This window comes from Agelaius phoeniceus, chromosome 6 (genome assembly GCF_051311805.1).
Source record: "Agelaius phoeniceus isolate bAgePho1 chromosome 6, bAgePho1.hap1, whole genome shotgun sequence".
NCBI lineage: Eukaryota > Metazoa > Chordata > Aves > Passeriformes > Icteridae > Agelaius > Agelaius phoeniceus.
This window is the reverse complement of record NC_135270.1, coordinates 34,434,924-34,447,905: the sequence shown is the minus strand read 5'-3', so window position 1 is coordinate 34,447,905 and position 12,982 is coordinate 34,434,924. Positions and strand designations below refer to the sequence as shown.

Here is a 12,982-nt window from a genome sequence, read left to right as displayed (position 1 = left end):
CTGTGTCATATATTAGAATATAATCACAGGGCTACCAGAATCAAAACTATCATTGTGAAATATTCTGTAATATTTGGAGAGTGACATGCAACATACAAACAAATAACAGATTCTGGTTTACACATCATAAGTGTACTCAAATGGAAATGTCTAGACATTACTTCCCACACACTGATAAATGCACAAAATCTAAAAGATCTCTCATTACAGTAATCAAACGATACATTATTACAAGTGAAAAATAAGCTAAATATTCTATTTATAGATGATTGTCACAATTATGTTTTTTGTTGTACATGTCAAGCTCCTGTTACAGGTCTTTTTATTAAATAGGAAAAAGGTTTTGGCTTGAAATGAGGATTAAGAAGTGTGATTTACATTGGGGGAAAAGGAATATAGTTATACCATATATTTACAGACCAAGGAAGAAGAAAGGAATAGAAATAAAACCTGTAAAAGTCTTCCATTTTTTTCTTACAGTTTTCCTTAAAAACCTAAGTGGATCATTTACTTAAATTCATAAATGAATTGTGCAATATAATTATCCCCAACTATATAATTGTTTTCAATCAGCATACCTTAACAAGTTTCATAAGCTGGTAAAGGTCTTCAACCTCATCTTCCTGGCATGCAGTATATACTCTTCCAGTATTCACACTGGTACCTTTTATAAAACCACGATAGAGTGGCAAATCCAGTGCATCAGCATATAGGTCAATGGCATGGTGTCCTACTGTCTGATACATATAGCTGTCCAATTCATCAGTCTGCCCTGCCACAATTAAAAAACAACCATATCAGGTACATTGTTGCAACAATTACAGATAATCACAATACTACAAAGTACTGAGAAAATCTAAATGTTAATATTTTTCAGTTCACAAACAGATGTTTGGTGACAACACCACTATAAACATGGAAAGAAAAAAAAATAGATTTCTCCACCCAACAGACGTATGGAGAGGAAGACATCTGTCACAAACATGCTGCCTATTTGCAAATTGTGGTGCCTTTCCTTCTTCCTGCTTCATCCAAAAAATCTCCTATCATTTCAATTCTGCTTCCATTCACATGGTAATTTTAACAGGAACACAGGTCAGAGGCACAAACTCAGATGTATTTCAACATACTCAGATCAAGAAATTTGTAATGCATTACAATATTCAGAACAAGCAACTTGAACAAGGTTGTCAAAATGTACAAAAAACTTTACTGTTAAAATTGTTATCATGGTCATCACAAAAGGAGACTATCTCTGCTTAGGTCAAATAAAGGCAGACCACTACAAAGTTTTGACACTGTTTAATAAGCAAAAAGCTTATTTCCTTAACCATGAGAAAAAAATTAACCAAATTTTCTTACAAGCAATTTGTAGCCATCAGATAAGGAAAAAGCAGCTAAAAATGCAAGTATCATGAATTAGTATTACATCTCAAACTATACAATAAATAATTTTTTTCAGATAATATCTCTAAGAGATTGATAAAGTAATATAACATTATTGGTGAAATCTCCACTTTATTACAAGCTAACAAAGTTCACTATTTTAATGATAATTTGTAACTCTGATACTTCTCTGAATTTACATAGAGACATCAAGCATTTCTGCTGTATACCTGTGTAGCACATCTTACAAAGAAGGTCTGTAAACGACCAAGATGACTAATTTGTGATGTAAGAATTAGGTCGGTCACCTTTGATGCCACTCAACAGATACGGTTCTGCACAAAACAAGGAAATCCAACCCCCTAATCACAACTAACCAACCTAGACCAGAAGAGTAGTTTTAAGGGAAAATTCAGTGGTTTCAACATACATGAACATGACAAAGTCTTTAAGTGATATTCTGCTTAGAATACACAGTTTCTTTATTATTTGAGACTCTCCAGGCAACAGTGGTACAAGATAAAATAAAAAGAATGGCATAGAATCCACTATTGCCTGAAGCACCTCAATTAACTTTCTATAAAATTTCCAACTACACACTTAAAGAGAGCATTTTATGATTTTAATGATAATATTCTACATTTCTGATGAGGATAAATTAGTTTGAAGACAACATATTTCAACAAGATTAGAGATTATTATGTCCTAGCTACCCAGAAAATAAATTTTTCCTACACTCTGCTAGCATTTGCCAGTTCTGCCCGTGACTCATTTGCGATGGCAGCTCCCTTTTTCCTTCCCTTTCTGTGTACCCTCCTACTGTACAGTTACCAAATACCATACTTAATTGCTTAACATATGTTGAACAGTGAACCTAGTTAACATACTTTAGCATTCTCCCCTACCAACTGGAAACAACTCACTTGCTTTTCCAGTCTCACTTCAATTTGTGCTATAGTCCAATATACAAATACTTAGCTCGTCCTCTCAGCTCACACTGACTACCTGAGTTTCTCCCATCATTTGTCATAGAAATAAACTGTAGCCCATGAGGAACTGATCAAAAAAACATTCTACTCTAAAAGGAAAAAAGCAGGAAAAATACATGTATCGAGGTCAATTTCAACACACATCAGTTCCTCAATGCAGTCTCAATGCAGTTCACAGATACTGGGTTAGAATAATGGAGAAAGACACACAAAGATAAAAATGGATGAGCAGCAGCACAATGGCACATTTTTGGAAGCTGGAATGGTTTACAGCATTTAGTTTAGCAACAGTTTAGAACATTTCTAGAAGTACAGTGATAGTTTTGGTTGATGACATCATCTATGAGCTTTCAGCATTTGTGCTACTGACCTCACACAACCCCTTTGTTTACCACCAGGATATCAATATTCTCATTTTCAAATTGTGTAAGCCTTTTTCTAATTGATCTTTTCTTCTTGTGGGCTTTTTTTCACTTAAGGAAAAATACACTTAATACATCTCCATAGCATTTTTTTATACCTCTTTCAAGTTTCTGTATTGGCCTTCAATATGCAAAACCAGACAAAACACATACGGGAACTTAATTCAGACATGGTTGTGATTCTGTTGCTTTTAACCTATTTTTAAAAAAATTCCTGTAAGAAATGTGGCTTTCATACCTGTATTTTCAGCAGGTCTTAAATTGGCAAGAGCAACAATCTGATGCCCAGCAGCAACACACTGCATCATATTGTAACAACTGTCCTTCCCACCACTGTAAGGAGAAGAAAATAGTGGCAATTAAAAGCACAGATAAAAGTTTTAGCCTCTTATAACTTTTAACTAACTGTTCAAAAACAAGTATTATCAGAGCTGCTTATAAAGTTGTGAAATATGAAGAGCTGTAGAATAGTAACAGTAGGAAAAGAATGATTTCACCATACATTTACTACATATGCCTAAATGCAGTAACCATAAAGCACATAAAGAGTTTTGTATCTTACTAGTAATCTGAGAGGTTACATGAAGAAGAGCCACTGCCACTGGAATCTCCTCAAAGAGTGTCTTTTATTCCAGAGATGAATTAGTATTTACTCATTACTCGTTAATTTGGATCAAAAGCCCAGAATCTGTTCCAGTGAGTTGCCAGCATTAGTAATCCTTTTAAATTAGGTCTGTCATGTAGACGTGATGCCTAGGGACACATTTTAGTGTCCCTAGTGGACTTGGCAGTGTTAGGTTAATGGTTGGACTCAATACCTTAGAGGTCTTCTCCAACTTCATTGATCCTTTATATCAGGAGTAACATTTCTCCTTCATGGGATATGTTGCCCAAACCTTCAACATTTTGAACATATTTGCCATTCTCAAAAACTTTAATTATTACAGGCAGTAGTTTCAGTTGACACTGCATAGAACATATGAATTTTTTACTGCATTTCACTGCAAATAAAAATATTAATGCTAGTAAAAAAATATAAAAGCAAACATAATCATACTCTTGTTTGAGGCCAATAGATAATTCTCCAACACAGAGGATACAATAAATTTTGACATTCATTCAAGATCTACAGGAACCTTTTCTGCTATCAGTGAGGAAAGAATTCTGTTCTCTTGATGTAACTGAAAAAGTATCTCTATGGATTTTAATCAATAGAAAAGAAACATTACAATCTACAATAAAAGTGCTCTAGAATACACACTGCTTAAAAGATCCATGTTCAGACTTCTGGCCTTCAAACTACAACTGCAGGTGGAGATTCTTTGCAGGTTCTTTAAATGCCAAGGCACAAAAACCATGGCAGGAACTACAACAGAGATCTATACAAGCTCTGTAAAACTGCATTTTGTTTTAGAATCACTGAGACTTGCACAGGAGAACATATAGTACATGCAGTCCTTGCTACAATACACTGTTGTGTTCCTTGTGGTCACACTATTACTATTTCTACCTGAAAGGGAGTTGGAGCAAGGTGGGGCTTGACCTCTTCAACCAGAAAAAAAGTGAAGAATAAGAGGAAATGGCCTCAAGCTGCACCAAGGGAGGTCCATGTTGGACATCAGGAAAAATTTCTCCATGGGAAGAGTTGTCAAGCATTTGAATGGGCTGCCCAGGGAGGTGGTGCAGCTATCACCCCTGGAGATGTTCAAGAAATGACTGGACATAGCACTCGGTGCTATGGCCTAATTGACAAGTGGTGATTAGTCAAATGTTGGACTTGATAATCTTGGAGGTCTTTTCCAAACTAAATGATTCTGTGATTCTGAAACAAACTTCTTCAGAATTTCCAGCTTTAAGCTCTCCCTTTTATCTAGCCTTCTGCCCAAAAGCTTGAAAGTGTCCTAGAGGAACGAAACCCTTTAGCTATTCCCCTCAATCTCAGCTTTTATCCATGCAAAAATTCTGTATGCTGTCTTGAACTTGTTGTGTAAATGAAACCTGAAGTAGAAATAGTGTAAAACATGGCATCCTTTTGTACTTAACAGATTTTCATAAAGCAGTTGCTTCTGTTTCAGTGCTAAAAAGTAAATATAAATATGATAGAATCCTACTTGGAGGGTCCATCTCTACTTAACATTCTTCTAATGCATACCAGCAATTTTCTTCTAACCTATATGCAGACACAAAAAAAATTGAAATCATACATTCATTACTTTTGGACACTGTTCTTGATAGCTTGAAAATGTCGACAGTATTCACTTCGTAATTTGAACTTCCAGGCTTAACAGAATAATGAGACAAAGACTCTTTTCCTTCTGAATGACTTTATGCTGAAAAATAAAAGTCTCCCACTGGTTCTGATTTCAGCTACAAACAGCACTTCAGAAAAATAATTGTATGACAATAGATAATTGCCTATGCTGTTTACAGTTTTTAATATTTTAAAAAATTGAAATCAAAAATTAAAATGTCACCAAAATAAATATATTAATTTATGTGTATATATGTACACATAAAGAAAATTTAAGATGCATATTGATATCCATATTGCTTACATTGGACCACCAGTTAGTAGGTGGAAATCTGGGCTTACTGAATCACATGCTACTGTCCTGTTATTTATTCTCGGTATTATTTACCATAGCCCTAAAAACTACCAGTATCAAGAAACAAACTACATGGTGCCCACCCACAAGACCTTCCAAACTAAATGTAAAACACAATATGGTTAAGACCAATGAAACCAGCCAGCCCATGCCCATGGGAGGAAGGTGGACTCAGAACAGTCCACAGAAGGGAGATGAAGACAAGTACTGAGATATCCTGGGGACCCCTCTCAATTCCCAACACAGAAAAAAAACCACAGGCCTTTCTGTAGAAAGCTCCAAAGTGAGGTCAGTCAGGGTTCTGCAAGTATGTTAACAGGCAGGCTTATAAACAAAATACCAGAAGAAAAAAAAATCTGGGTAACTGTGAGGATATGAACCTGTAAAAGACTTCCAAGCAAAATTCCTTTCTATAGACAAGTATAACCACTTACAGTTCAGAAAATTCTAGAAGAATTTTAAAGAGTTGAAAAACATCATATTTCAGGTTGAAGACTGGCTTTAAAATGTCTATGATTTAGCACAAAACAAAATGCAGGGTTCACCCCATAAATACCACCTTAAAACAAGACTATCAACATTCTACAAGGAAAAAAAAACCAGGTTAAAGTAATTTCATACATAATCCTGACCTTTGCAAAAGTAAGAAGCACTTTTCAAATACTTTTTTTCCCCTCTGATCTTTGGCTAGCTCTGTTACAAAGACTTCAGACACTTTGATGTCTCTTTAAAACTCTTCTTAAAACTATTACTGAAACTAAATCCGTCCTTGTAAAATAGACCATTAAAATAGCAATTGTGTTAGAAACCTGTTTATAGGATTTTATTCCATCCTGCCTTTTAACACATTCCTCTGCTTTGAGAATATCAAAGTAAATAATCCTGAAAGACAAAGTCTTATCTATAAAATAAAATAAAAAAATTTGAAGCTGATTTTCCCTACACCATATTTCAGCAAATCTAGAAAAACAGACAACATTTCCTGTATTTTCTCCTTGCATGAGGTTTGGAATTATTTGCAGTTGTTGTGGCCAAATCTCAGTTTCAACAAGGTCTGATATTAGACATTCCCTGAAGAATTTAATACATTAAATGTTTTGGCTTATGTAAATAGCTACTGCACCCAAAAATAAAAATACACAGCTCACATCTGCACAATTCTTTTCCACTTAGAGGCTTCTTAGCTTGTTCTTTTTTAACTATTGTTTCTTCAAGAAAAACACGTGTATCCTTATTAGAAAATGTTAATTTCTTTAAAAAAAAAAATTTGCAAGAATTGCAGAAACTAGCAAACTTACAAAAAACGGGGGGGGGGGGGGGGGGGGAAGATGCAACCCTTGACAGACACGGCTGTATCCAACTCCAACGATTGAAACGAGCTAGCTCAACATTTTAAAACTGGCAAAATTTAATCTCTCGAAAAAAGACACATTACAAAAATCTACCGCTAAGAGTTTAGGAAATCTATCCTGAAAGAGCTTAAGATACTTGGAAGGCAAAAGCACACGGATATTGAACTGCAAATGAGCAGAACCCTCTTTTTTACAGCAGGACATGCGGCCCACGCTCTGCGCCCCCGGCGAAGGCGCTGCCGGCGGCCCGGGCGGCTCCGGCTCTCGCCTCGCTGCAGACGAAGAGCCCGGGATACCGGAGAGCAAGCGACTGGGGCAGATAACTGTAGGTCTGGTTTTGGCTGGGGGACTGCGGCTGTGTTGGTTGGTTGTGGGGTGGTTTATTTGTTTGGGTTTTGCTCGTTTAGTTTTAAAAATAGACCAGTTATTCCTGAATTCTGCCGTAACACGAGAATTCTTCCCAGTCTCACTCTACGCGCAGGCAGGGACCGGCCCGCGGCAGCACTCGCGGGCGGCCACTGCAGGGGCCACAGGCAGAGCCGGCAGCCGGCTGGGGACACGCAGCCAGGCCAGGGCAAGGGAGGCACTAGGAAACGCATGGGCGGGAAGGCCGAGCGGAAAGGGCCGGGCGGGTCTCCCGGGTGGCGCTGGGTGGAGCGCGACCCCCGGGCAGGCAGGGCTTCTCCCCGCGCCCTTTCTCCGCCTGCGAGACGCCCCTCGCTCGCTCACATAGGCGCTCCGTCAGCGCGTTACCTGATCAAAGCCACTACCCTCATGTTGCTCGCAGGCCGGGGGCGGTAACACTGTCAGGGAGGTGGGCGACAGCCGGCAAGCGCAGCGGGGAAGAAGCCCGGTCGCACAGCCACCCTGGGCTGCGCACGCTGCCGGCTCCTCCGTTGCTACCGCTACCGCTTGGCCGCCTCCCCTACCGGGCCCTCCTCCCGGGGCAGGCCGGCAGACTGCCTGCACAAACCGAGGCTCGGCGAGCGGCCGGCGCCCGTGCCCGGGGAGGTGCGCTGCCTCCGCCACGGGGCTGCGCGCCGGCCGGGACGGCGCGGCCCGGACTCGGCCCGGGGACGGGTGGGAGGAGGGAGCGGCCGCGGAGGCAGAGCGCCGGCCGCCTATGGAGGGCAGGGCGGCCGCGCTGGCAGGCCCGGGCCGCCTGTGTAAGGGCATCGCCCTCCTGCCGCTTCCCCGAGCCCGTCTCTTGCCTTCTGTCCTTCAGCGAAGAACCGCGGACCTGCTCCAAGTGACTGCTGCCTAGGGAGCAGGGCCAGCCGAGGGAGGCCACCCCCTCCCCTTGAGGTGCCTGGCGGAGGGACTGTAGGGCATAGTCGCCAGTCCACCGCGGCCCGGGGTAGGGAGGCCCGCTGCGAGGGCAGGAGCTGCTGCGGGGCTTTACAAGTCGCAGCGGACCAGTGGTTGCGGCAGCGGAGAGGTTGGAACAGCAGAGCTGACCAGGCTGCTTAGCTGCTCTCCGCTCGCAGACAAGCACAAAATGTCCCTCTGCATCCTCGGTTTCAGCTTCTGCAGAGCGAAAATCGGATCTCCTCATCTGATCCCTGTTGTGGGCCAATTTTCTGACCAATCCTGCCATGGCACACATGACAGACACCCCTGTAGGTTTGCGAGCTAAGTCACAAGCTTGCCCAGGTGCCCAGTCTTTTGACACCTGACACACAAGTTTATTTCCCCCATGTCACAGAAGAAACATGTGGGCTAGTTCTCTCGAAGAAACTTTATTGCTAGACTAACTTTAGAAGTCCTATATCAGCAGATAAAGGCATTGCTGTTGGTATTGTGGCAGAGTTTCAAGCAGCAGTCCAAGGGCCTGCCACTCTCCAGGCTTTGGTTCCTAGGGCCTGTGAGACTAAAATGGGGCAAGAAGCCGCTGGTGTGTGCTTGGTTTCCCACCCTGGCTGGAGCCTGGTGTGCAGGGTCAGCGGGACGAGCAGAGTGCCTCAGGGTGAGCCTCGGGGCTCCCTGCATTCCCAGCCTGCCACCTGCAGTGACCAGGAGTGCCAGCTCATGGTTCCTGCCTGCAAATATCACACAAGGCTTTGTCCCTCCAGGCTGGGATAAATGCTTTATGCACTGGGAGGGCTAACTTCCCAGTCCCCTGTAACGTGATATTATACAATGCTATATAACAATCTGTACCACTCAGGCTTTGCATTAGTTCCTTGCACAGAGGCTGCTGAGTATGAAGTTCCCAGGAAGAGATACGATGGAAGAAAGCATTCTAAAAAAACCACTTTGTTATAGTGAAAAATGTTCCAAAATAAATGCGTAGTGAAACAAGTATATATATATATATGTATGTATATATATATTATGTACAGCTCATGAAACAGCTTGAAAAGCCACTTTCTTTTTTTTTAGATGATTTTAGTCAGGACACGATTTATACAGTAAATCACTGTAAAACAGGAGTGAATAACTATGGGCAGATATGAAGGTGATGATGCCTTCCTAAATACACTTTTGAGAAGTTAAGAAGATGCCTTCCTAAATACACTTTTGAGAAGTTAAGGAATGACAATTGGCATAAAACTTATTTGCTAAATAGTTGTGAAGATGTAGTAAACATAAAATAGATTTTTCTGTGTTGGAATAATTGCAAAAAGCATACATTTTAAAAATACAAATCTTCAGTTCATGCTTTGGCCACCACAGGCTGGCATTATGAAACTGAATATTTGACTTGCCTTGGAATTGCTTACAGGGCGTTTAAGTTTCCTACTAGTTTATTGATGATGACATCATATGTAAATCCTTGAAAGCCTTCTCTGTTCTTCAGAACATCCTAGGTGATCTAAAGGAGGTTGTCTTAGATGTGAAATTCTGATGAAACCACAGGAATTTTTTTAGGGTTTGGGACTTCTCTTTTTTGGCTCACAAAGGTAATGGAGACCTGTTCTGAACTAGAAGAGAGATTTTTAGCAGAGATTACTAAAATGAAAGAAACAATACTGCATGAACTAGTACATGAACTAGTAGAAAATAACAGATCTCTGAGGAACTGTAAAAAAGGCAGAACAAAGTTATTTGATTTATTGCCCAGAAAATAAAAAAAGAGGAAGGTAATTTTGTGATACATCATCTCTATATTTTCTGGGTTTGAATGATGCATATTTACTTATTTATTATCACAAAAAAGAATAATTTGGCTAGTAGTTGTGAACTCTTAGAATATGCTTATTTGCAATACTTAACAATGATACATGGAAAGTAAAAATCATGTACATAAATTATTCTACTGCTTTGTAAAATGGAGAGGCCATATAATCTGTAGCTGTAATCAGACAGCTTTAGAACAAATACACAAAGACTTGTAAAAATCTTTTCTAGGCATTGGGCATTGTTAGAAGATCTGTAAAGAGTAATTCTGAAGTCTTGCATTTTCAAAAAGGTCTGTTATTATTAATCTATTGTTGATACAATATAGCTGGGTTTTGGGGGAATGGTTCTATTGCATTCAGTTTTACAGCTTCTAAAAAGACGAAATTTCTACTCACAAGTCAGACTTGTTTAAAGCAGAAGTTAAATACAATACTGTAGGACCAAGGTCTGCTTCATTTACTACTGCAACTGGAATTTTTGTTGCTACTGGATGAAGACATCAGTAGATATTTGGACAAATAAAAAAGTGGCATTTGGGTCCCAGAATTCGAGAAATATATCAAAATTGAATTATGAAAGTGCGGTTTGAAAACAAATTTGCATTTTACCCAAAAGGATGCTGTTTTCAAATTATGTGGAGTATATTCTATGAGAAAATCTGTTTGCTTTCATTCACCTATGGAATAGCTCTTGTGTAGTGTCACTGCTCTTAAAAAGTTCTGCCATATGACAGTGGACAAAAGAAAATGCACCATCTCTCAAACTGCTTGCCCCAAGACATTCTGCTGTACTGCCACAGCAGCTCAAACAATGAAATCCACCAAAGCTGCCTTTCATCTTGGGGTAGTACTGGCTAGTTTGTGCAGAAGGCCTGCAATGGCTCAGTGTTTCTTTTTCACCCTTTTCTGCCTAGAAAGTTGAAAATAATGATAATGAACTAGTATAACTGGAGGAACCTGTCAGAGGATTGAAAAAAGCAATGCAGTATCCCTAATGATCTGGAATAGTTAATTAAGTTCTCTTATAAATGAGTTCCAAAAATAACTTACTTTCAGTAAGTTATTCTGAGAAACAGTCATTTTAGCATACCTGAGCTGCAGTGCCTCTTAGCAAAGGGCCAATTATCTGGTGATTGGCAGTTAAAGGTGAACTAATGAAGTTCTTAATTAAAAGATTTCCTATTATAATCACCAGTAAGTAACAGAATACTGCATACATAAAGCAGATATAACGTTAGAAGAATATTTCCATTTTGAAACAAAGGTGTTGAAAATGGTCTCTGCCTTTGCTTGCCAGGTCCAGAACAGGAATGTTGGAGTTTTCATGGGTGTAGCTGGCAGTGTGCCACTATTGGCCTATATTAGGGTGTCCTGCTCTGACTCTCCTACAGTCAGAGGTGTTTTCCTCATTTAACAGGTGGCAGAATTTTTTGCTGCTCTTAATACCCAAAGTTCTCTATGTAATATAGAAAAACGGTCTGAGATTTTACAGGAGAATATTTCGGTTGGACTTTTAACTAAGAAACTGGCTGCAGAGTTCCTTTAGCTGCCTGTCATCAACAGCTTCCCTGAATTTTCACTTACTTCACAGTAAGCAGGATATTTTCAATTTCTCTGTGAGATAAACTAGAATTATATTTTGAGAAAAAAATTCCAGTTTGTCAACATGAGATGCATTGACATACTACTAAAATATGAAAAAAAGAAATTTCTCAGGCGGCATCTCTCCCCATTCAGATGTACAAGGACTCCAGGTCCTACTGTCTACATTTCTACAGCACGACAGATGTAGAGTATTGCTCTGAATGCTGCATAACCATACTATGCAGTATCTAGTTCATGATGCCCTAGATAAAACAACCTTTTAAGATTTGCTTGGGCACCTTGTTACACTGATTGCTTCTTTTTAGACCAAAATAGGCATACATTGACTTGAAGTTGATCTCCATTCTCACAGACATGACTGTAGTGATCAGCTGTGTATGTGAAGAATGACTTACTTGGCCTATGGTCTCCTTGCTCTTAAGTGCTCCCTATAAACACTACTTAAATATATATACAGCTAATCCTGTCATTCTTAGTTCTGGTCAGGCAAGGCTTGTCATTTTCGTAGGTGATTTGAATTCTTTCTACAGAACTATGAAATTCAGCAACTTTATTTTGTCCTTTGTATAGAACTTTTTAGAACTCTTGGACTGGTATTCATTGACCACTGTGACAAACAGAATTTAGCCTACGGTAGCATTATATAGGTTCTTGAATAATTGGCAATTGTCCTTATATGATGTCAGTTTTTCTAAGCCTTTGATGAACTTCACTAACCAATCTAGCATTCTTCAGAGAGTCAAAGATATAATGCTAACCTTCTAACGTTATGTCTCTGTCAAAATGACCAGTGTTTCCATCAGGCACTAGTGCAAGCTAAATTAATATTCAGTGGCAAATAAACAGTTTTTTCACTTGACTAGATGAGTTTTCAATGTTCAAAATCTTTATTCTCTCTATTAGTAAAAGCACTAATATTAATTACCACCAAGAGAAGCTGTTGAGTGTGACTGGCAAAAGCATTATTTTACCATTTTCTGTTAAGCATAATCCATGGTATTTAAATGTATTTTTCTCCATGTGAAGTCTTCAAGTACTTTGAAGACAAAAAGCAATGTATGACCACCTCAAGGTCACCAGAAAGCCTGTAGTAATAAAGGAGTTTCTCTTCTACATATATTTGTTTTGATTGCAATTAAAAATTTAAGTGGGGATGTTATATTTACAGTTTAAAGCACTTTTATATTCTCCCTACTTTTTCTCCCATATTAAAAAGATTTGGGTTTTAGAAATGAAGATTTCAATTTTTTGTGGGAATTTTAAATGCAAAACAAATTTGTGAGCTAATCTAATGATACGTTGAAAAAATGTAAATCAGAGATGAATTTATTGCAAAGAAGTACATGTACAAGATTTAAAACCAAGTCCCTGTTATATAACATGAAATGTTTCCTGTGAAGCTGTATTAACTGCCAATGAAGACTGAAGACAGAACTTTTGGAGTGTTTCTGCATGGTAGAGACTATTAACCATTCTAGAGAGGAAGAAAGAGACTAGGCT

At 39.2% G+C, this 12,982-nt stretch overlaps 1 protein-coding gene and 1 long non-coding RNA gene across 5 annotated transcripts in view; one reads left to right on the top strand and one right to left on the bottom strand.

Annotated features, from left to right (window-relative positions):
• DPH6 (diphthamine biosynthesis 6) overlaps window positions 1-7,698 on the bottom strand; it is a 213,539-nt gene extending 205,841 nt beyond the window's left edge. For 2 of the 4 annotated variants that reach the window (XM_077180383.1, XM_077180385.1), the window contains exons 1-3: window positions 7,509-7,698; window positions 3,036-3,130; window positions 579-772 (exon numbers count right to left, since the gene is read on the bottom strand). In XM_077180383.1, the coding sequence (XP_077036498.1) occupies window positions 579-772; window positions 3,036-3,130; window positions 7,509-7,531 (312 nt within the window). In that variant the 5' untranslated portion in view covers window positions 7,532-7,698. The remainder of the gene's footprint in view (window positions 1-578; window positions 773-3,035; window positions 3,131-7,508) is intronic. The other 2 variants (XM_054635745.2, XM_077180384.1) reach the window with 2 other exon arrangements.
• Window positions 6,945-12,982, top strand: part of LOC129121101 (uncharacterized) — a 221,037-nt gene continuing 214,999 nt past the window's right edge. Inside the window, exon 1 of the long non-coding RNA XR_013182816.1 lies at window positions 6,945-7,080. This is a non-coding gene — a long non-coding RNA (uncharacterized LOC129121101). The remainder of the gene's footprint in view (window positions 7,081-12,982) is intronic.